At 52.5% G+C, this 22,256-nt stretch overlaps 10 protein-coding genes across 10 annotated transcripts; 3 read left to right on the top strand and 7 right to left on the bottom strand.

Moving 5' to 3' along the window:
- Nucleotides 1-2,051: 2,051 nt before the first annotated feature.
- LTS14_003347 (uncharacterized protein) lies at nt 2,052-3,852 on the bottom strand (the record flags this gene model as incomplete). The annotated part of the gene is made up of 3 exons (XM_064836052.1): nt 2,052-2,341; nt 2,393-2,830; nt 2,883-3,852. 3 exons carry the CDS (start codon nt 3,850-3,852, stop codon nt 2,052-2,054), a joined length of 1,698 nt encoding a protein of 565 aa, XP_064696261.1.
- Nucleotides 3,853-5,319: 1,467 nt separating this feature from the next.
- ARG8 (acetylornithine aminotransferase) lies at nt 5,320-6,828 on the bottom strand (the record flags this gene model as incomplete). The annotated part of the gene is made up of 2 exons (XM_064836051.1): nt 5,320-6,630; nt 6,685-6,828. The coding sequence occupies 2 exons, from the start codon at nt 6,826-6,828 to the stop codon at nt 5,320-5,322; spliced, it is 1,455 nt and encodes a 484-aa protein (XP_064696260.1).
- Nucleotides 6,829-8,113: 1,285 nt separating this feature from the next.
- LTS14_003345 (uncharacterized protein) lies at nt 8,114-8,672 on the top strand (the record flags this gene model as incomplete). The annotated part of the gene is made up of 2 exons (XM_064836050.1): nt 8,114-8,217; nt 8,279-8,672. 2 exons carry the CDS (start codon nt 8,114-8,116, stop codon nt 8,670-8,672), a joined length of 498 nt encoding a protein of 165 aa, XP_064696259.1.
- A 67-nt stretch (nt 8,673-8,739) lies between these two features.
- Nucleotides 8,740-10,035, bottom strand: ATF1 (Alcohol acetyltransferase; the record flags this gene model as incomplete). Its single annotated transcript, XM_064836049.1, has 1 exon — nt 8,740-10,035. One exon carries the CDS (start codon nt 10,033-10,035, stop codon nt 8,740-8,742), a length of 1,296 nt encoding a protein of 431 aa, XP_064696258.1.
- Nucleotides 10,036-11,274: 1,239 nt separating this feature from the next.
- On the top strand, nt 11,275-12,283 carry LTS14_003343 (uncharacterized protein; the record flags this gene model as incomplete). The annotated part of the gene is made up of 2 exons (XM_064836048.1): nt 11,275-11,289; nt 11,339-12,283. The coding sequence occupies 2 exons, from the start codon at nt 11,275-11,277 to the stop codon at nt 12,281-12,283; spliced, it is 960 nt and encodes a 319-aa protein (XP_064696257.1).
- Nucleotides 12,284-12,567: 284 nt separating this feature from the next.
- LTS14_003342 (uncharacterized protein) lies at nt 12,568-13,866 on the top strand (the record flags this gene model as incomplete). Its single annotated transcript, XM_064836047.1, has 1 exon — nt 12,568-13,866. One exon carries the CDS (start codon nt 12,568-12,570, stop codon nt 13,864-13,866), a length of 1,299 nt encoding a protein of 432 aa, XP_064696256.1.
- Nucleotides 13,867-13,927: 61 nt separating this feature from the next.
- On the bottom strand, nt 13,928-15,529 carry LTS14_003341 (uncharacterized protein; the record flags this gene model as incomplete). The annotated part of the gene is made up of 2 exons (XM_064836046.1): nt 13,928-14,306; nt 14,373-15,529. The coding sequence occupies 2 exons, from the start codon at nt 15,527-15,529 to the stop codon at nt 13,928-13,930; spliced, it is 1,536 nt and encodes a 511-aa protein (XP_064696255.1).
- A 26-nt stretch (nt 15,530-15,555) lies between these two features.
- LTS14_003340 (uncharacterized protein) lies at nt 15,556-15,823 on the bottom strand (the record flags this gene model as incomplete). The annotated part of the gene is made up of 2 exons (XM_064836045.1): nt 15,556-15,753; nt 15,800-15,823. 2 exons carry the CDS (start codon nt 15,821-15,823, stop codon nt 15,556-15,558), a joined length of 222 nt encoding a protein of 73 aa, XP_064696254.1.
- Nucleotides 15,824-19,457: 3,634 nt separating this feature from the next.
- LTS14_003339 (uncharacterized protein) lies at nt 19,458-20,498 on the bottom strand (the record flags this gene model as incomplete). The annotated part of the gene is made up of 1 exon (XM_064836044.1): nt 19,458-20,498. The coding sequence occupies one exon, from the start codon at nt 20,496-20,498 to the stop codon at nt 19,458-19,460; it is 1,041 nt and encodes a 346-aa protein (XP_064696253.1).
- Nucleotides 20,499-21,161: 663 nt separating this feature from the next.
- Nucleotides 21,162-22,012, bottom strand: LTS14_003338 (uncharacterized protein; the record flags this gene model as incomplete). Its single annotated transcript, XM_064836043.1, has 3 exons — nt 21,162-21,326; nt 21,384-21,521; nt 21,689-22,012. 3 exons carry the CDS (start codon nt 22,010-22,012, stop codon nt 21,162-21,164), a joined length of 627 nt encoding a protein of 208 aa, XP_064696252.1.
- Nucleotides 22,013-22,256: the final 244 nt, after the last annotated feature.

Here is a 22,256-nt window from a genome sequence, read left to right as displayed (position 1 = left end):
ATGTAGGGTCGGCGGACTAGGTGTTTGAAGACCTGTACAGTAACAGCTTGGTTCACACAGGTTTGCAAACGACATTGAAGGTGTTGCGGTCGGAACGCGAACTTGAAGGGGATCGAGAACAAGGGTCCGTGCACGCAGCAGCGGCTTGCGGCGCGAGCATGAGCTTCGGGAGCGGACAGTGACTGCTTCGTCTTCCTAGCGAGATATTGCGCTAGCAGAGCATTCACTGATCGTCTATTTGGGCAAGGGAGATACCAGGACATCTCGTGCAGTAGAACGTTGCTCATACGACGCAGCCCAACACAATGCGGCCTTCCATCTCAATGGCGTATGGCTTCCCACACCAGTCAGCAACTGCGAGTAGCTTGTCCGTACTTCTCGCCGAGCGCGTGGAGCGTGATCTGAAGACTGAGATCAGGACTTAGGTGTTTGCCATGTCTGGATGTCTGCCTCTCTCCCGGCCGCCGTGTTCGCCCATGATATTGTATCTTATCAGACTATGACGGTCCCTTGCTTCCATGCTCATAGACCTGGCAGCACACAGACACGATGTTTCGGGCCCGAGGATTGCTACTGAAGGTGATGCTCGAGCGGGGACTACAGATCTCCCTGCTAGCATCTGTTTAGTCGACCGTTCCTCGCGAAGCAACGAGTGCGTCCGATCCGGCAAAGAGTGGTAGGGCGCAAAGTCTGTCGAGCAATCTAAAGGATGCCAATTTCCCGGAGTACGGATGAGCCATTGCGTATTGTCTGCCTCTATATAGGCAGTATGTCGACTGCTCAAAGACGTGCTTGCTACCATCCGGGGCTGTTCTTGCGGCGGCCGTACTCTGAATCTACATGAAGTCCGGCAGTCTTGTGTAAATGCTCGCATTCGAAGAGATTGCGGATGCTAGTGCCGTCAAATAGTTCGTCGCATGGGGAGGCCAGGTTGTGGAGCTGGGGAATGATATGGTGAAGTCTGATGTTCGCGTCGGGATGACTAATGGCAGGAAGCGTACAACCCTAACGTAGAAGGTCTAAGTTGTACGCATCTACACCGACCAGTTTGGATGGAGCATGCTGTCCTGAGGCCTTTTGCTTTGCAAACATTCATCGCCTCCTGCTCTCTAACCGTCACAATGCTGCAACGAGTCTTGACTGGTTATATACTACTGCGACGCTACAAATTAGTACAGCACCCTGGCTGAGCACAACATCAAAGCCATTGGGTGTAAATGCTGCAGAAAAGTGGACATGATCAGATTGCGAGCTTAGGCACGGCTACACAGATTTGGGCTTCATTCACACACACTGCACGAAACCTGCCAAAGAGCGACAGCAAATGTCATCCAGATCTGTCACTGACCTCATAGCTTGGAGCGCATGTGAGCAAAGTCCCGGAGGCAGCTAAGCATCACAGGACTCGATCTTCTCCTCGAGGAGCGAGGCCATATAGCTGCTGGGAGATACGGTAGCGCACCATGTCCAGCTTCCTCGGAGAGAGGCCCGCATTGTGGTGATCGGTCGAGTGGAAGGTCTTACGGCTTCCGCCAGATGAAGCTGTGGTAGAGGCTGGATCATCAAGAATGCGCAAGACAACTGACTGGATTGAGACTCGGCGCTCCCGTGTCGAGACTCCTTGATCCTACTGGAGCTCTCCGTAGACTAAGTGAAGCCTTCATGGATGCAGAGATGAGTTTGCCGCTCAAGGTTGATCATGCTCGTACCGCTAGTCGCAGTCGGCGTGTAGTAGAGTACAGGTACTATGAAGGCCTCCATGCTGCCGAGATTGTCAACTGGTCAAGAGATCTCTCTGTGGGTGGACAAGCACTAGCAGATGCTTGAGATGGCATCGTAGTCTCCAGACCGGCATTTCTCATTCTCGACATAGAAGCGGATGCCTTGCTTGCTTGTCGATCAGCCATTTCTTCTAGATGCTGGTCGAACGAGTACGCGTGCTCAACTTGGCAATCGATTGGTGCGTGAATTCCTGTCGGTACACGCTCAACACGAAGAACGACTACCCTCAGCGGATGTGGCTGACGCTCATAAGGTTGATTAGGACTCTACTATCGACTGTTGGTGCCCTTTTCATCTTTGTGCAATGAAAATTGATCTCCACCCACTTCCGACTCAGCGTCCCGCTCAGCACTTTGTTGGGCCAGCTTCTCAAGTCGCTTCTTCTCCTTCTTCGCGTTGGTCTCCTTTCTCCATTGCTGACCTCTCGCCATGAGCAGGAAGAGCACTCCTATCAGCACTACGTAGACAAGCCCAATCAACGTGAAAGCCCAGCCGGGACCAATAGCATTGCATAGTGGGATGATACATGCGGCCGCTCCTGCAGTCATGAGACACCTCACTGTAGCACCATTAGCGTCTGTGCTTCCATGCCAGGATAATGAGATCTCACCAAAGTTTACAGCTGCGGTGGCGGTCGCAGGTGTCGACTTGTGTAGGTCTACGAGCAAAGTATTCGAGATATTGAAGGACGTAGATACGCCGAAGCCGATGAAGAACAGGGCTATCTCAGGAGCGGCAAGGTTGGTCCTATACTTCAATGTCCAACCAAATGCCAGAATTGCCAAGGTACCGATAACGTGCCCAGGCACCACGACTTCTAGCCGTACACGTTCGATCGGAAAGTCGGACAGATCCTGTTGTTTGCCTTTAGTAATGACAACACCTAGTCGTTTGGCATGCCGTCGAAAGTTCCAGTCTACAGCATGACCCATTGTGAGAGCACTCGTCAAGCTGCCTACACCCATCGTGATGTAGCAGAGGCCAATGTCAAGGGTGTTGAGGTTGTAGATATCCTTGTACAATACAGGTATGGCCGGCGTAGCAAAACCTACCACTGTGTCAACTCAACGTTTGAATCGTTTGATATGTTCAGAGCTTACCTATCATGCCCGTGAAAAAGGCACCGTTATACAATAGCACAATCAAGCTCTCCTTCTCGCCCAGAATCGCAAGCGTACGCAATGGATTCGGGAACGTGAACTTGCCTCTTCGCTTGGCAGCCAGAGCCACCGACGCAGTTTCGACTTCATCATCCTCATACATCTGCTTTGCATGCCGTCGTTGCTGGAGGTACCCCAAGATCGATAGGTTCACCCCTCTCGCGGGTATACTACCATTGCCGACCACATTACGGCATGTCTCTGGGAACAGAAATGTGAAGGTGACTAGCAAGAACCCTCCGAAGATGGCCAGGAACCAGAAAGTCGAGCGCCAGCCTAGATACTGGTCTAGCACACCCCCTATAGTCGGTCCAAAGGCCGGTCCGATGAGCAAGCCCGCAGTGGCATATCCCATGTATCGACCTCGCTCGGCAGAAGTGGCGATGTCCGCTACAACAGCTGTACAAAGCGCAATGGCTGCACTACACCCAAAAGCCTGCACCATCCGTAGCACCAGCAATGCCGCATAATTCGTCTGCAGCGCCAGCCCGACATTGGCGATCACGAAGATGACGAAGCAGACAATGAAGGATAGCCGCCGGCCACTATTGTCAGACATGCCAGCTATCAACGACGGCGCAATGCCTTGGGCGATCATGTAGGTCGTCAAGCTCAGATTGATGAGAGTCGGGGTGACATTCAAATCTTCGGCTAGGACGTCCAGTGCCGGATAGAAAGTGGTTGCGCCGAAAGGTGATATCAGTGATGATATGGATACCGCGAAGACTATGAACATCTTCGTCTTCGGGCTGAAAATGCTGTATGGTGCCGAGGAGGGTACCCGAGAAAGTTGTGGTTTGAGTGTTTCATCTTGGATGTGTGCTGCTGGCTCGAAGCTATCTACGATCCGTGCTTCGTTTGTCGGAGTGGTCGCAATGGTCTCCTCGACTGCTTCATTTTCCTTGCCCATAGCGGCCCGGAGTGGCAAAGTCTGCCTGTGACGGTTCGCGGTGAAGCGTGCGTAATAGGTGCTTCGTGCGATCGGACATAGAATGTGCTCGTCCAAGAGACTATCATCTCAATGACATCGGCAGTACTGTGCAAGATAACCTTACCTGCGCGCCGCCTTCGGCCTGCTATTCTAGTTCACCTTCTATGATTGTCCGGACTGTGGAGACTTGCCTGCATGAAGCTTGCCGTGATAGCCGAGGGATGGTACTATCATTTGCTCGTGCATGACCACCTCCAGCACGAATGTCAGTTCTTGGACGTTCACCAAGTAGGGTTTTCTGGATGGAAAGCGAATCACGGTGTGCAATACTACGGCTGAAGTGGTAAGAAGACGAAGCTTGAAAATCAGAAATGACACAATTTGAGCACGGGTGAATGTGTATGCGGATGTCAACATTGACATATACGCATAACATTCGAGTGTCGTCGTGCAGTCGCCACCATCGGAGGAGCTCGCAATATGCTTAGGTCCCGCTATCTGATGCAGCTTCTTTGCAGGGAGCCAGTCTACACGGTGCTACTCTGCGGAGGGCTAGGTCTTCTTCGCCCATCTGCAAGCAAGTAGAGCAGGAACAAAGCGTCTCACACATGCTCTCGATCATCCATCGTCTGCCACACGACCACAGCTGAAGATCTAGCTCATTGCGGACCTACCCTCCCATTCCAAAGATTGGCCAGCCCTGGTGTATCGTCCGTCTCGACACACAGCCATCGCACCATGGTCCTTAAATCGAGATATCGTGTTGCACGTCGATAGGGACCGTTCGGTGCTCGAGGAGCCGTTGGCCACGCCAATCATCAATGACGAGAGGGGCGTCTACCTTGCAGCATCCCACGGCGCCATGCAACTCGACAATTATGAAAGGCGATAGCTGAGCCCTGTGTCGAGAGGGCTTGGATGGCTGAGACATAATGAGGACTGAACAGCGCGTCATACGACGGAACCCATGCAATTTGGCGGTTAGAGCGGGAAAAGCGGTTGTGAGCTCATGATGGCTGTCAAAGGCACAGCTGAGCCCTAATTGGAGGCTTGCGGCTGATATGTCGTGTTGCCATCGCCAGAAGACTGCAGCAGTGTTTGCTAATGTTATGTGGTGATGGTCGTCAGGCCAGATAACTTTTTGCAGGGGTTTCTGGGCTCCCATATTGAATTCCAGAGAAGAAGTTGCGCAGGCGTTGTGAGATATTCAGTGCGAAACCTAAAATGGACTGCTGCGGAGCAGAGCACCGGCCAAGAGGCAGCAGTGAGGTATGCAAGGTAGGGTGAAGGTGGCCATTTGGAATCCCATTCGGTCTTTGGTGCTGTTGGATACGGTATTGCCCGTGGTCCTGGGAGATGCTCGATCGAGAATGCCTTTGACATGTAACCCACGCCTTGCTCGAAGATTGTGGACACCATAACCAGATCAGAAGCAATGCATTCTCTTCATCGCATTTCCTGCTGTCCGTCCGTCCCCTCAATATGTCCCGGCTCCTCGAACACAGCCACCATAGCGTCCTCAAGTATCGCCATACCCTTATTAATCTCCTCATTGCTGATTATCAGCGGCGGCACAAATCGCAAAGTATTCGTACCACAAGTAATGATCAACAGCCCTCTCTCCCTTGCGGCAGTGACAACAGGCGTAGGATCAGCAGAGAGCTGTAGCCCCAGAATCAGTCCTCGGCCACGGACTTCCTGAACTATCTTTGGAAAGCGCTGGTGTAGTCGGGACATGTGCTCACGGAATCGAGCTTCTTTTTGCAGAACACCGGCTTGTAGCTCTGGCGCAGCGAGTCGACCGAGGATATGATGGGCGACTCGACAGCCTAGAGGGTTGCCGCCAAAAGTGGTGCCGTGATCGCCTGTCACGATCTTGCTGCTGACTTCGTCCGTCACGATCGTAGCGCCGATGGGAAATCCATTGCCGAGTGCTTTGGCTGTGGTCAAGATATCTGGGTGCGCTTCCGCAGGCAGATCACAATGTGCCCACAGCTTGCCAGTCCTTGATAGACCGCACTGAATCTCGTCATGGACCAGGACTGCGCCAACCTCTGTGCATCGCTTGCGCAAAGCCAGCAGGAACTCGGGTGTGGCAACATTGACACCACCCTCGCCTTGGATGGGCTCGATGATGACACCGCAAGTATGCTCAGTGACCAGCTCGTTGATCGAATCCATGTCATTGTAGGTAGCGTATTTGCACCCTGGAAGCATGGGCGAGAAGGGCTTCTGGTACTTTGGATTGGGCGTCACGGAGAGACTCCCCATCGTCCGGCCGTGAAATGATCCATGAAAGCTGACAATTTCGAATTTGCTGCCGTCTGACTGTACGCTCCGTCCGTGTTTGCGCGCGAACTTGATAGCCGCCTCGTTGGCTTCCGAGCCAGAATTGCAGATGAACGCTTTGCCTGCATTGAAGCCACCATGTTCTCTCGTCTTCTCCACCAACAACTGACTCAGCGCACCAGTCCAAGGATTGTAGTATAAATTGCTGCTGTGTACAAGTGTTTGTGCTTGCTGATATAATACCTTTGCGACTTCGGGATCGCTGTGGCCAAGCGAGTTCACTGCGATACCAGCTGTGAAGTCTAGGTACTGCCTATTCTCCACGTCCCATATGTAGCACCCCTCTCCTTGCTGGAACATCGGCGGTGGTCGGACGTAGGTGGGAACCATGAAGGGAGATTGTGCATCGACGAGACGTGCTGTTTGGGAGTCATATTGAGGATCGGGGTTGGAGAGACGAGCTTCTTTCTATCGCGAGGTCGTTAGTCGCTTTGATGTTTCGCCCAGGAGGTGGATACTTACATCGATGGCCTCTTTCAATCCTGCCGGTAGACTCGAGGCGGCTGTCGCTGCTGAAGCATATTGTCGTCTGATTGTTCGTGTGACGACACTCGATTGATTCCGCAAAACGGCGTTCAGGCGCGCGCTGCATGTACGGAGAGACATGGTGGAGAATATGTACAGGATGGGAAGGAGAAAGACCAAAAGAATATCCACTTAGCTTTTCAGCATTCGGGGTGGTATATCACCAGTCACCAATGTCGCAAAAGATTCACATACGAGTGAGAAAAAGTCCATTGGCCTGCATGCAGGGTTGTCGTGCAGCTGCAGATCCCGAAGTCGCAGAGCTGTAACCTCCGACATCTCTGCAACACCAAGACCAAACATCAACACGGACGTCAAAGCATGATTTCCGTATATGAGCCTGCAGTGAAGCAAGATCAATACCGTGCCACAGTAGCGACTGAAGGGTATCCAACTCGAGTCGCTTCTACTACTCATCCTCACTTCCACCTTATCTCCACCTCGGCGGGTACAGTTCCTCCGACCTCATGTGTGAGACTGCGTCGATGGCAGAGGATGCTCAAAAGCCTCACTCAATTACTGTTCTACCGAGGCTGCAATCTCACATCATGTAGACGAGCAAGCCAAATGAAGGGGGAGGCATGGTAAGCATAAATATGTCGCTGTCTTCCCATATCCCCTTCTCCCCATAGTCCATTGTCCATCATCCATTTCCAAGACTGCCTCCGCATCTTCCCAAATACCCACTCGCCATGTCCTCCACAGAAACAGTCCTAGTCACAGGCGGCAGCGGCTTCATCGGCTCGCACTGCATAGTCCAGCTTCTGGAGAAAGGCTACCGGGTAAAGACAACCATTAGATCTCTGAAACGCAGCGATGAGGTGCGCCAGATGCTCAAGGTCGGAGGTTCTAGCCAGGCTCAAATCGACACCGTATAGTTCCATGCCGCAGAGCTGACCAAGGACGACGGCTGGGCTCAAGCCTGTGCAGAATGCGCGTATGTCCTTCACGTTGCGAGCCCTTTCCCGAGCGCGGCACCGAAGAACGAGGATGACTTGATTATCCCGGCCAGAGATGGCGCACTGAGGGTGTTGAAGGCTGCTAGGGCTGCTGGGAGCGTCGGGAGGGTCGTGTTGACCAGCTCTGGGAGTGCGGTAAGTGGTGATCACGCCTCAACCAGTGCACTATTAACCAGGAGGACCCATGGTTGTCAACCATCAGTCCTCTCTTCAAGGTAATGGTCTCAACTGACACACCTACTCCTACCAAGGTCAGCTATGGCCATCCAAACCGCAAACCAAAGCCTTTCACAGAGGACGACTGGACCAACATGAACAATTCCGCTCACCCAGTCTCAGTATACGCAAAAAGCAAGATCATCGCTGAGCGCGCCGCCTGGGACTGAATTACCAAGGAGGGCAACGGCATGGAGCTTTCGGTCGTCAGCCCCGTATCAGTCTATGGCCCGATCCTTAGTGCGAACTTCGCTACGAGCATAATAGTCATTAGTCGGTTGATGAATGGCGGCATGTACGTCGTACATCTTCTGCCGTTCTCTCGGGTCATACTAATGCGAGAATGATCATGTCAGGCCAGGTCTACCACGTCTAAGCTGGAACATTGTCGACGTGCGCGACGTCGCCGACCTTCATCTCCGCGCCATGACTTCCCCGCACGCAGCTGGACAGCGTTATATAGCCAATTCTGGAGGCCCAGTGACCATGCTCGACATTTCAACCGTGTTGAGGAAGCGACTCGGAGACAGAGCTCACAATGTGCCCTCTCGCGTGCTACCAGATATTCTGTTCAGGGTGGTGAGCTGGTTCGACCCTAGTGTCGCTCTTATCGTTCCTGAGCTCGGCAAGTCGAAGGTGACGACAAGCGAGAAAGCGATCAAAGGGCTCGGGTGGGAGGCAAGGAGCTCTGAAGAGGCTATAGTGGCTCCAGCGGAGAGTCTGGAGAGATTCGGGCTGGTGAAGAAGTAAGGGTAGCCATCAATTCGCATGCTCAATACTCGAGTGCATCCATTCTGTAGGCTCTACCTTCAATTTCTCACTTAATCGACTCTAGACGAAGTACCACATCTCCTAGCACTTCTCCCACAAAAACTTCCTCATCTTGTACGCCAAGCATACCCGGCCACCAGGTCATAGTGATTGAAAGTGGGCCATTCATTGCAGACCCTACATTTACGTGGAGTGTTGCACCTGTAGCCAGGGCTGACTGTGAGAAGACAACGTCCTGAACTTGCCAGGAGGACATGGCGGAATCGTCTTGCTTCGGTGCCGCAGACCGCTCGGTCATAGTAGGATCGAAGACGCCAATGTTGCTGAGCTCGAAAGACTTGTCTGATGGCTTGGTAGCTTCTTTGATGATCCACTCACGGAAATTGCTGATGTATTTGAGTAGCGACATGAGCTGATCTTTACGAGTGGCAGATTTGCTGGCCAGTTTTTCCGTGATGCGACGAGCAATCGCCCAGTCGTCCTCGTTCATGGCCTCAGTTGATGCCTCGTTGATCACTATCTTCTCCTCGATACCAGAAGGGTAATTTGCCATCACATCTCCATGCCCTGGCATGCATCGACGAAGATCAATAGGGAGCATGGCGTTGAATTTCATGTATTCCTGGCCACGAGCTTGCAGTGCTTTCCGAAGGCTCTGAGCGATCAGAACGGCTAGCAGACCGGTAAGACGAACTCTAAACTTCCGACACACGACCAGCACGCGCTGTATATCGCTCTGCGGGACCTGCTTGAAGAGCAGACTCGTGGGAAGAAGCTCTCCCGCTGCTGGCAGAGGTGGACGAGCGGCAGCCCCGATCCATACTTCCTTGTCTTCGAAATCCATGCCGAGCCTTCTCACCAACCATCTCGGGAAGAATTCGTTGACAAATGGTGGGATCAAGAAAGACGATGAGATCGGGAAGTCTGCAGCGCGATTCAGAGCAGGGGCCAATGGTCGCGCGTATGTAGGCGTCTTGAATGTGGCGTCATCGTCGAAAGATGTGCGATCACGTCTTTGTAGTGTATCAAGAAGTGTACGGTGGAAGATCAGTCCAGATGTCCCGTCTGCAAGTACGTGGGAATAAGAAAAGGCCGCCATGAAAGTCAGATGGCCTGCAGATCCTGAAGGCAGCGATTGGGCATATAAGCGCCATGCTGGGTAGCTGGTGAAGTCGAGCTTATCATTCTGTGCTTTGTGAAGTAGGGCCTGGACAGCAGTCTCGTAGTCGGAAGCAGCACGAAGATCGTCCAGTACTAATAGATGGTTCCTCATATCAATCTCTGAGACTGAGGCGAGTCTGGGTCGCTCGCTCTCCGCATTCACGACAATGGTGGTCAGCATTGCATGCTCCGAGATACATTGCCTCAGTGTATGTGTAAGCAAGCTTCGTAGTGATGTCGTCGAAGGCAAAGGCGAGGCATATGTCACGGACAAGATCACAGTGCCGTAGAGACCTAGAGCCTCACGAGCGATACAATGGCGTTCATTAAAGCCTGTCTGCAATCAGCTATCACATTCCGGTCCCGATTGCTGTCCATTCGTACCAGGCTCTCGAATAATACTCGTCATCACCAAGATCTTATCATCAACTGTAAACTCCTTTCGGTGCTGACAATGCTATCCTCGCTTCTGGCTTGGATACTGAAAGCAGTGCTATTCGGTCTCTGCGTGGTAGGACAGCGGTCGATTTGGACACAATTCAAAAAGCATTGTACACTTTATCAGACAGCATTTGTCTTTTTCCGAGGGCTGAAGATTGAAGATGAAAGGGGCCGAGATGTCCAGGTTACGCGGATGACTCGTACTGATCCTCTGCTCGTATCCTAGCGTGAATCGCCAGGCAAGCCATTGTTCAATATGCCTGACTGAACCGAGATACAGCCTTCCCAGCGGAAAGGTAGTGCTGTGCCTCTATCATGTTGTCAAGCAAAGGATCTAATGATTCAAGTGTGTTTGAGAGGACGCAGCAAGCAGCAAAGCACTCCCTTGTCTCGACTCATCTGCGCTTTGCCTAGAAGGGGGCGAATTGAGCAGTCGCTCTGATTGGCTGTTCGTACATCGAGTACAACTCTTCGCCACTTTGTCCTCCTGACAATGCTCCTACACATCACCATTTCACTTGTGCATGGTGTACGTTCGCGCGAGCAAAGGCTGTCTTGCATGCCGGCAAATTCACAAGCGCTGTGATTTGGGCCGTCCAGCTTGTCGGCGCTGCAACAGTCGAAAGTCAGCATGTCAATACTGCGATCATGGAGGCTATGTGTTCAAAGACATCTATTCTGCAGTGGAAGCAGCCAAGAAACCTGGACGCATACAACATGATTTAAAGGCAACATCTTTCACAGCTCTGCCGGTCTCCGACGGATCTCTTGATGCTGTCCATATCGGTGATGTATGCGTGGCTTTCTTCTTCGGCACATTCGTACGACTCAATACAGATCCACTGACCGATCGTGGACTCTTTACAGATATCAAAGCGTTTTATAAGACAGCTGCTTCACAGTCGCCATTAGGTCTGGCCACCAAGGTGCTTTCAGGCGTGTCTGCAGCTTCATGCTTCAACTATGGTATCGAGACTCCATGGCAATGTCAAATGTATGCTCGAGCCTGTCGAGCTTTATGCATCGCTGTCAGTGACTTGCAGCAGCGGCGTCGACCAGAGACGTTGCTTGCGATCCTGCTGCTCGACTATGCCGAGACTATTCGCAATGTGCATCCCAGTCGAATCACGACTTCGGTCCACTATCAAGGGGCGATAGCACTGCTAGAGCAGTACGAATGCGAATCATCGAAGACTGGCAAAGCTCACCCATTGGCTTCTGCTGCCATACATCGAGCATTCTTCAACGCCTTGCACAAACTTCCAAGTCCGGAGACGCCTGTGAGAGATGGAACGGCTATCACGCCTACCGGAGCACTGAACCCGGTACTGCTCATGGATGATGTTATCGGGCGGACCCTGGCCTTTTGCCGCTCGACCCAGTCGAATGAGGAGTATGTAGATCGCACAAATGACATTATCCAACTAGGACAAATTCTCGGGTCATGGTACCTTACGATACCTGCGAGCTGGACCGTCGTTTCTAAACAGGTACCGACAACGACTCGCTCGGACGTGCCATATGATCACTATCCATCCCTCGACATAGCCTCTCTTTTTTGTCAAGGCTACTGCGCTCGCATACTTATCAATGAGCTCGAAAGACGTGCGAGCGTTCCGGCCGTGGCCGAGCGAGCAAGTACAGCTACTCTGGTGAACCGGATCTTCGCGTCCGTACCATTTCTGCTCGGTGTGGCCAAGCGCTCGAGAGACACAGGACCACGATTCTGCTCGACCATGCAGACGTGGACAGCACCTGCGCCGCTCAAGTGGTGTGAAGAAGAGTTCGTGGGCGAATTCCTTGGGTTGTGGCACATCATTAACATACTCCGCTTCCTGGACCATATCTTGAGTAACAGTATACCAGGCATCCCACGAGTGGAAGCATGTCCGAGAACAGCTCGTGCGGTCAAGGATCAACTGCAAGCCGTGAAGTCTCGTTTTAGACTGGTCGATCCTTTGAGTCTCCCGAATTTCGTCAGGCCTTAAGGTGCATTCTGAGGCCTCGCTACACTATAGGGTACCTTGTCTGTAATGAGTCACCGTATTAAATTGTGGTGTGCTGCTTGCAGAGGGTGGTATTTCGGTGTCCTGGACCTATAGATATTTTGACTTTGAGTGGCTCTGCAGCCCGGAGACCACGCCGACTTCGCTCGGCGAGAAGCCCGAGTTGTGTTTGGCCCCGTATGATATATACTCTCGTGCTAACACCAAAGGGTCGCATAACTTGTTATAATCAAGATCGCTGAGAATACTCTGCTTCAAATCGAACAATGGAGGACATCGAGCTCGAGAGCGTCGAGGTTTATCACTCGCCGCCAGATCAACCAAACACGAAACCTGTAATTCGCATCTTGCTAGGGTGTGGCCTACTACAACTTCCCATATGGGGGTTCGCAATGACTTTCGGCATCTTTCAAGACACCTATGCCAAACAGCATAGATTCAACAGCTCGACCGGCATCATTGGTACGACCACGAATGGTGTGATGTACCTCTCCATGCCAATCCTGTCGACACTACTGGAGAAGGAAGCCTGGGTGCCATGGCAGCGGACCATTGCCATATTGGGAACCTTGCTATCGGCGATAAGCTTCCTTGGCTCATCATGGGGCACTACTGTCGGAGAGCTCGTTCTATTGCAGGGCGTTCTGGCTGCACTTGGTAATGCAATGACTTACACCCCAACGACCTTATGGATCGACACATGGTTCCGGGGAGGCAATCGAGCGACGGCCTATTCCGTCGCATTCTCGATGAAGAATATCGTCGGTACTGCGACTCCTTTCCTGATGTCTGGTATGCTGCAGAGACTAGGATCTGCCTGGGCCCTACGTATCTGGGCAGCTTTTGTACTCGTCATAGGCCTGGCAGGCATTGCTTTAGTACCTCTGCCTCCAACGACACGACTCCGACGACAACGAAACATTCCCTGGTCTTTCTTGACACATCGGACATTCTATATCTACAGCATCGCCAACATCGTCTTCAGCTGTGGTTATGGTCTGCCACAAACATATTTGTCAATCTACGCCTCGCAATATTTACACTTACCAGCAGCAGAAAGCGCGGCCATGATAGCATTATTCAACGCACCAGGTATCCTTTCTTGTACTGGATTCGGACTGCTTCATGACAAGCTGAATGTCTCCTCGACCGTCACCACGTTGGTCTCGGCCATAGGATCCGCTTTAAGCGTCTTTCTGCTGTGGGGTCTAAAATCGAACACGATAGCCGGCCTGCTGATATCCTTCGCCATCGGCTTCGGCTTTTTCGCATCGGCGTACTCCTCGACCTGGGGTGGCTGGATTAACGAGATCGAGAAAGAAGCTGCTGAGAACAATGAGGCTGTTAACTCCGGCATGGTTTATGGCTTCATGAATGGTGCTCGAGGCATTGGCTATGTTGCGGGAGGTCTCTCTGGCGTAGGTCTTCTCCAGCTCGGCGCCATACAAGCCAGCCAGCAGTGGGCGTTCGGGACGAAGTACGGCGCTTTGATATTATTCACCGGCATTAGCTCGGCGTTTGGCGGTTGGAGTGTGTTGTGGCGAGGCTTGTCGTGTAGACGATGATCGAGACACGATGACGGAGTTACAACATAGAAGCCAGGCTGTGCATGGCAAGGCACACAATCTACACCGGTGCGGCACAACCGAAGGATGTAGCCACAGAGCTTTTGAAGGCCGCTGCAATGGACAGACCCGATCCATATATTCCAAGACCAGCCGTGGCCAAAGCAGCGATGCAAAGAACCAGATTGACCAGCTTGAACGCTTGCAGTATTGGTCGTCTAGTACGTGGACTCCCAAGAAAGCCCCGTCTCCACCTGCTTAGACTTTGCCAAGTATCGACCCGCCCGGTAGCACCGTCAGGGCTGTATGGCGCGTCATCCGCAGCTGCATCAAGCTGCATTAAGTAGAGGAAAGTAAAGCCAGTTGGGAAGCTGTAGGTGAATTGCATGTTGGTAGCGGCTCCGACCATGCCACTCAAGGTCTGCACCTGTGGTATAGCGCTGCGAAGATCGTCAGTACGGCCCCATGAATCTCTCATCCTGCATGGACCAGTCTATCTGACTTACCTGCCGATGACAAAGCCAACCCACCAGAAGGCGAGCACAAGTAACGACCAACACAGTCGTCCACGGGACGACAGCAGAGCTGGTCCCTTCAAGAAGCGCTCAATGACGTTGACGTAAAGGATCTTGAGGCCAATATTCCCGTAAAGGCCTCCCGCGATGATGGTGGAAACCAGATTGAGTGCATTGCCGACCGTCTGCCATGAGTACTTTGAGACGCCCTGGAAGGCGACAGGCAAAGTATATTGACCCTGGAAGCTGTACACGTACAGGCCGTAGAAGACGTAGATGCTGAAAATGACTGCCTGAGCCATGGAGAAAGCTTTCAGAAAGTCCATGGGTCTGCGCATCTCCGCAATGATCTGAGGGAAGATCGTGGCGCCACCATAAGCATAGACGATGTTCATAACACCGTTGATGCGCTCGTAGAAAGGGTAGGTAGCGAACTTCTGCGTAATGACGGGACCGGCTTCGATACCATAAGATGCCTTCGCAGCAGTGTAGTTCGGTGGTGAATGTGCTATGAAGCCAACAGAGAGGAAGATCACGAGTAGATTAATCCAAATAGCCGAGCTTGCAAGCCAGCTGTATCGTTTGAGCGTGCGGATCTGATTGAGAAGGCAGCCGACGACAATCCAGACAATAATGGCGACGACGAAGCAAATGCGTCCTTTTGATAGCTGGTACAGCGACTGAGCTGCGCTGAGGCTGGTGGTCGCCACGTTGACGATCATGTGTATGAAGACGAGCCAGGTGACGAGTACGCGCATGTACTTTCCAGCAGTCCGTTCCGTGATGTCGCTGTAGCTCTTGACTGGGAAGCGATCGCTATCAAGCTTGACATACAGCCACCAGAGCAGGCCGCCGCAGTAGAATGCGAGGCTTCCCATGAAGACGTATAGTAAAGTGCCGGGTACATATCCATTCTGTCTGAAGGCATATGGGGCGTTGAATGGTCCAAGAATGTCCGTCGTGCAGAGATAGAACGCTCCAGCCCATGATGCCTGCCGGATGGCTCTCCAAGCGTTGACCTTGTCCACCTCGATGTCCGTCAGACCAGCGATTTGCAGTTCATCGGATCCTGACGAGGGGACGTTGTCGCCTGTCGGTAGGATACCACGAGCAATGTCGAATAATCTGTCTGCTATCCGTGGTGGCATGCTTTCGTCATGTTAGCAATTTTTGATCAGAAGGCAGGATTGTGGTCGCCACACTGTTTGTCGTCGACCACTTTCTCATGCGCTCGTTGCTGCTCGGCGTAAAAGACATAATCCTCAATCAGAGGTTTGCGATGTCTTATGCCACTAATACCATGCTGTACCGACGAGTAGCCAGACTCGACCTTGCCAGTCTGCTCATCCAGGGATATGGCCTTTGGCGCAGTCTGCACACGTTAGTACAAATATACAATGAACCCGTGACGAACCTACCGTGCCGGTGGTAATTGCGGCCATAGCAATAGCTTGGACAGTAATGGATTTGCAAAGCCATGGCAGCGAATAGACCTTGGCAACACTTATATGTTTGCTTGTCGTGAAAGGATTGAGACGGTGACGCTGCCTATCACGCAATGTTCACCGTGGTGCCGAATGAGGAAGGTGTCAGCCAGCATCGGCATTATTATTCGCTGCCGAGTCGCGTCTCACCACGTTTATCTTGACTCAAGCAACCACAGTCTAGCATTAGATGCCGATGCGTCAGATTGATGGAAGAGGCTTACCATCAGGACATTCGACGACCGGCCAAGCGTCTGACGGAGCCCATAGCAGCACAAGGTAGAAGTAGAAAACACGATAGTGAAGTCACATCTCATCCTGCACGACTGAGGCCATCACGAGGACGGAAGTCAACGAATGGGGTGCACCATGGAGCAAGAGGAGACACATGTCAAGATGGATAGGGAAGACAGTACTCTGTCAACACCGTAGGGAGCGCCGCGTCTTGAGCGATCCACGGCACGTCGTCCTGGTCGTGGATCGTCATGTTCTTCAAGCATCGACACCTAGGGTGCTGCGCTGAGCCGGTGCTTGATTCTCATCGAGGTATGGAGACTGGACGACTGCCAGGCTTCTTCGTCCGATGAGCACACATATCGTTCTCCATTCGCACATTCAGAATCTGGACATTTACCCGAGCATAGGACAGACTTCGCTCGCGGATCCTCCGAAACGAGGGCAGACAGATAGTCATGACTACCCACGAGCTCTCCATACCTGCTTGTTGATCCTCTACTTCATCGAACCTCTGGAATGTGGCGTGCTGCAAAAGCGCAGCTACTATATATCCTTTGTGCAGCCAGTAGAGAACACGAGCCCTTGTCCTCTAACCCAGCCATGGGACGCTATGCTGCTCTTGTGAACATGATCTATTGACATGCGTAGCTACTAACCCTTTGCCACATGCACTATGCCGCCGTGCCGTTGCCGCGCTGACCTGCGAGAATGCGCGTTGCCGTGGTACGCAAGACAATGCCTTTCAAACGCAGAAAGCCATGCGAATGCTTCATAAAGGACTAAGGCACCCTCCAAATGTAGTCCATTGCGACCGCGCCCCAGCCATAGATCTTCCTCACAACAGCCTCAAAACGTCTCACAATGTTCATCGCAGCTCTCGCCTTCGTATTTGCCATAGGCGCCATAGGACAGACTACGACAACACCGAAGACCACGGCTTTGAGTGCGGAGTCGACAGCATCGGGCAAGCGTAATGTTACTGCAGCGCTCATCATTGGCACTGCCTCGAAAGGCCTGGTGGGCACTGTTGCTGCGGTCGGATCTTGTTCGACAACATATATGATCTATTGTACCGACACAGCGACACCAAAGCCCACCGTCGACCAGGTCCGACTCTTGTCCCATCCAGCACTGTCATCGCATCGACGCTAACGAGCGAGCCGGGATTGAAACTTCCGTAATAGCTGCCGAGACCCACAGCGCTGGCCAGGCCCAGTGCATCTTCGAGAGAGTTCGTCGACTGGTCGAATGTAAGGAAGGCTTCCAGATCAACTGCGGAGTTGTTTCGGAGCTGGAACACGGTCCCACCTAGATTCTGCGTGGCCTGCCACAACGTGCTCCACCAGCCATCCCTATACGAGCCTTCGCTGAGCAGTGGCCAAGAAGCCGAAGCGCCTGCTGAAAGTGCCTCTACAGTCAGAATAGCGTTCCTGTCAATATGACTGCCGGTTTCTGTATCGACCAAGTCGCAACCATCCCCACTGCCGCTAACTCCGAAAGACGCCCCACTGGCCTCTGCGTAGGACGCTCCCACAGTGTTGGGTGCGGTCAGGCGTGCATAGGTCAGATTACGAAAGCCTATAATCGGAGTGATATCGACTGTACACGTCACAGCATAATGATCAGGATGATTGGTATCATTAAGCCACGCCCCATCGAGCATAGCAGTCGCGAGCTGTACCGCGTGACTGTTCACCGATCCAATCAGTATTGTAGCTGTTCCGAGATCGTGCCCAGCGGTGCATGCTCCTGCCGCCGATGCTCCCTGAGTCGTCGGGTCGACCGAGTGGATCTCGGTGGAGATATTGCAATTTCCTGAGCTGACTATCACTCGATGAGCTTGGACGCTCACATTACCCGCCGCCTGGCACCGTACAGGGTTTCCAACCAAAGTTGGGAAGCATGCGCTGACAGATGCGAATTGAGTCCAGGCCGCCGACCAACCGGACAAGCCAGCACCAAATGCATAAGAGAAGTCTCCCACGCTATTGGGAGCTCCCAAGGCACTTTTGCGGACAGGTGTGTTGTCGACTACGTATCCCTAGCCGTCAGGAGGAAGGTTATACAGCTGTTGAAATTGCCGGATGATGCTGCTAGCTGGACAGACTGGATCGAACGTCGAGTTGAGTCCGATGTATGAGCCATTTGACAATTTCCACGTAAAGTCGGTAGAGTTCGGTCGACTACTAGATGTGCTCCAACAATGGACATCGTCGAGGACCAAATAAGTAGGTGTATCCAGATATCTGGGCGTCGTGGAAGGAGTTACTCCGGATACTATTGCCGTCGTGATTAGGCCGACTAGCAGAAAAGATCCAGCAATGTCCCAAGACTGCATGGTGTCGCGAAGGGAGCCAAGACTGAGAATTGTCCGGAGCCGTTGGTGGAAGCTGGAGCCTGTCAGGAGCTGTGCTCTTGCTTTCGATGAGGCGTCGAAGAAATAGAGCCTACGGACTTGGGATGTCGTAAAGGTCGCCACAGCGCTGGCGAGAATGGTCGTACCTGTCACGTACAAAGCGTGCGTAGTGGTCGTCGGAGGCCCCTGCCGTACTAATCGTACATCTACCAGTGCCACGACTGCACGAAAGCCCACTAGCACAGTTTGCAGAATAATGGCTGCGTAGACTGACCTCCGAGAAATCGACTTCACGCCCGGTAGTGGATGGTGACCTGCATCATTATCGATTGACTCATCATACACGGGGATCATTGTATGCAAGGCACCCTTGTTTGACACGAGTTGTTCCATTTCGGCCATCTCAAGCTGAAGACAGCGCGTTCGGAGAATCTGAGTGGAATAAGAGAGCGACGACGAAGGAATTAAGCGGTGGTAGAAGCTGACGATCCTATTATGGTACTACTGCCCCCAACCCACTGCCGACATACTTTATGGCTGATTCGTTTGTGGCTTGGTGGTGCCATCAGGCCACCGGATGTTCAGGCGCAGCAGCAATCAGCTGCCTTCCAAAGGGTTGAAGGAAATCGCATCGGGCTCTCAGACAAGTCCCAAGAGATGGGCAAGGCTGGTGGACGTGACAGGCATCCCATCGTGCAAAACGGGTGCGAGTAGAGATGGCCATGTTCATAGGTATGTGGTTGGCATCATTTATGGTGTGAACGATCTGGACTCCTCGGATCGGGCTACTAGAAGCTTAAATCACTCCCGATAGACCAAGGCTAGTGACCAGTCACATGACATTTGCTATATTTATTCTCCGCTCTGCCTGCAAGTCTTTTAAACCTCCTAGGAGTACTGCTATTTGCGAGCCTACATGCACATACAGCGACCAAGGAATCGTTAATGATGAATAACGTTCGAGGGTCAAGTACAGTAGTTACCTTCAAAGTCCCACCATTATTGCATCTCACTACTGACATCAATGATCACTTTGCCGACTGCCCTCCCCGTCTTCACTCGCTTGTATGCGTTGACAGCATCGCTCATTCCAAAAACTTCGTCAGTGACAGGCTTGACTTTGCCATCTGCAATCAGTGCCGCGATCTTGTCGAGGTTTTGCCGATTGATGTTCGAGACGAATATCACGAGCTTGCGTTTTCCTCCTCCAAGTATCCTGGGTGTAAGATTGGCACTAAGTGCAAACTTCATGAAACACAACGTAGGACCACTGGCCACCTCGACGAATTTGGCTGCGGGTGTCGTATACGTGTGAGCTTTGTAGTACAGAGCCGGATCGCTAAAGACATTATCGACGACGTGATCGAAAGGCCGGCCGTTCTTTGTGGCTTCTTGGAGCTGTTCCAGTAGAGGACGCGAGCGGTAATCGAATACCTCGTCCGCGCCCAGCGAGCGGCACAACTCAGCATTGCGAGACGAGCATGAGACAGTGACATGAGCTCCCATTGCCTTGGCGATTTGGATGCCGAATGTACCTACGCCACCACTGCCACCGTTCAGAAATACACGCGAGCCCGCTTTGATGTGGCCGTCGAGCGATCCATAAGCCGTGATCGCGGCCACTGGCACACCAGCAGCAAGTATCGGCGAGAGACCTGATGGTACAGGTCCGATGATCTCGTCGGGGACAGCAATGTACTCAGCCAATGCACCCCCAGCCATAGGATTTATATTCGATGCGCCGTACACGATCTGGCCGGCTTTCAGACTCGAACCGTCTGCTGCGGTGATGATGCGGCCCGAGATGTCGAAACCAGGGGTCGCAGGTAGCTTGACAGCGAGTTTGCCGATCACAGGTGCTTCTGCCGGTTTGTAGTCGACCGGGTTGAGTCCGACTGCGATGACTTGGACGAGATGCTGATCAGGTTTGCGTGTAGGCAATGGCTCCGATTCGTGTAGCTTGAGATTGTTTTCCAGTCCTCCTTGAGCGGAAGCGTACCTCCATACCCGCATAGTGGAGGGTGTTGATCGTTTAGCCATTATTGGTAGCCTAGTGGAGGAGGAATATGGTATAGCAAAATAAGAGTGAAGTGAGAGCAAGAACAGGGTGACGAGGATGAAGTGTACGTGAAGACCTTACCTGGATTCGAGCGGGAGTATATGTATACAGCGCACTAACTGTAAAATGACGGAGACTTCACAGCCATAATCGCGGTGTAATCGATCTATGTGCGATTGGCAGCATGTCTGTTGTTGCGGACGATTGTCTTGCCGCATCCCAGAAAGTCGCCGTACGAGCGTGGGGCTAGTTTTCTGCACAAGCCAGAAGTGGACCCGTGCTTTAATACTGCAACCAGAGAACTTCCCAAGAGGTCTAAGGAAAGCTTGTGGGCCAAGAATTTAAACCGATACGCTCTGATACATACTAACGGTCTTGTCGTAGCAGATCACACGTACAGGTCAGATAGCAGCCTGATGTAAAAGTGGAGTGCATAGCAAAGCCCGACAATGGTGACATGGACATATGGTATTCGGGCTACGCAGTGGATGACTGTCATACATTGGGTATAGATTCGTCCGTGTTCGTGTCGTGCGGTGAGAAACATACGTGACAGATCGTACCTTCGAGTCTTGGTGGCACTAGTACCCAAGCTCGTAACACCAACTTATTCCACTCCACCCGTTGTCGGTAGTGCCATCTTTCTATGACAGAGTCCGCCTTGACGCAACTCCCGCAAGTGATGCCCGTGCGGAGCCTCGCGCCTCAGATCGAGCATACGCTCCCATATCTGCCACCCCAACGGTTCTCATGCGGAAGGTCTGCGTGACTAAAATGGTCATACAGTCTTTCGCTACCGGGTTGATATGCTGTATAGAGGTGTTAGCTGGAAATTCCACGAATTGTCAGGGACAGCTTGGATTCACCTGAGGCACCAGTACCACACTGCTACCACCGTCGACCTTGCGACGGGCTGTCGTGCTTGCATGATTTCTGGTTGAGTCGTGACGGGAAAGTAATGCTGTGATAAGCCCTCCTTCAATCGCACCAAGTCCTGGTCTGATCTGAGCCAAACCGACTATCGACAGTCCACGATATTGATCGCTAGCCAGTCAGTTGAGCAGCTATCATACCAGTGGTAGTTTCTCGAGTCGGTGTACGCGCAAGCACTTTGTATTTGCTTCCCATGGATATTGACGTCTTTACTCTCTCATTTCTCAACCACACACACCTTCTCCAACTCCTTCCTCAATACCTCCGCACCACCCTCCTTGGCGCTCCTCGGCACAGACAGATTTGGCTCGCCAGCAGAACCCCCAATATGCTGCATAACTTTGGTATAAGCATCATCGTATGTCGTAGCCTCGCCGCTCCTGAACAGCTTGTCAACATAATCGCGCAGGTTCTGTGTCCAGCCATCCTCATCGAGGCGTTGCTGGAGCGTCTCTTGTATGCGCTTTACGCCGCCGCTTTGCAACAGCGCTGTGGTGATTTGGGACTGGACATCCGGGCTGTAGCCGGAGGTTGTGCCGTTGACTTGGACCTTGCCTGCCATCGCGAGTGCAACGCTGATAGTGCAGTGCTTCCAGCGATCCGAGCCTGGGTGCTGATCAAAAGTTGTGGAAGTCGAAGGTTTGGCTGTGACATGTGAAGCACGAAAGCGGAAGTACGCACAGACACGGGAGTAACCACGTTACTAGTATCCATTAGGCAGGCACTGGTTCTGGGCAGTCATATTTCTGCTTCCCGGACACGATGATGATGCCAGGCCGCTCCTGGGGTTCAAGCTACACAGACAA

The sequence above is a fragment of the Recurvomyces mirabilis genome (genome assembly GCF_035927965.1).
Source record: "Recurvomyces mirabilis strain CCFEE 5264 chromosome Unknown scaffold_7, whole genome shotgun sequence".
In the NCBI taxonomy this organism is placed as follows: Eukaryota; Fungi; Ascomycota; class Dothideomycetes; order Mycosphaerellales; family Teratosphaeriaceae; genus Recurvomyces; species Recurvomyces mirabilis.
Note: the sequence above shows the minus strand (reverse complement) of the source record. Positions and strands in the feature narration are given on the sequence as shown.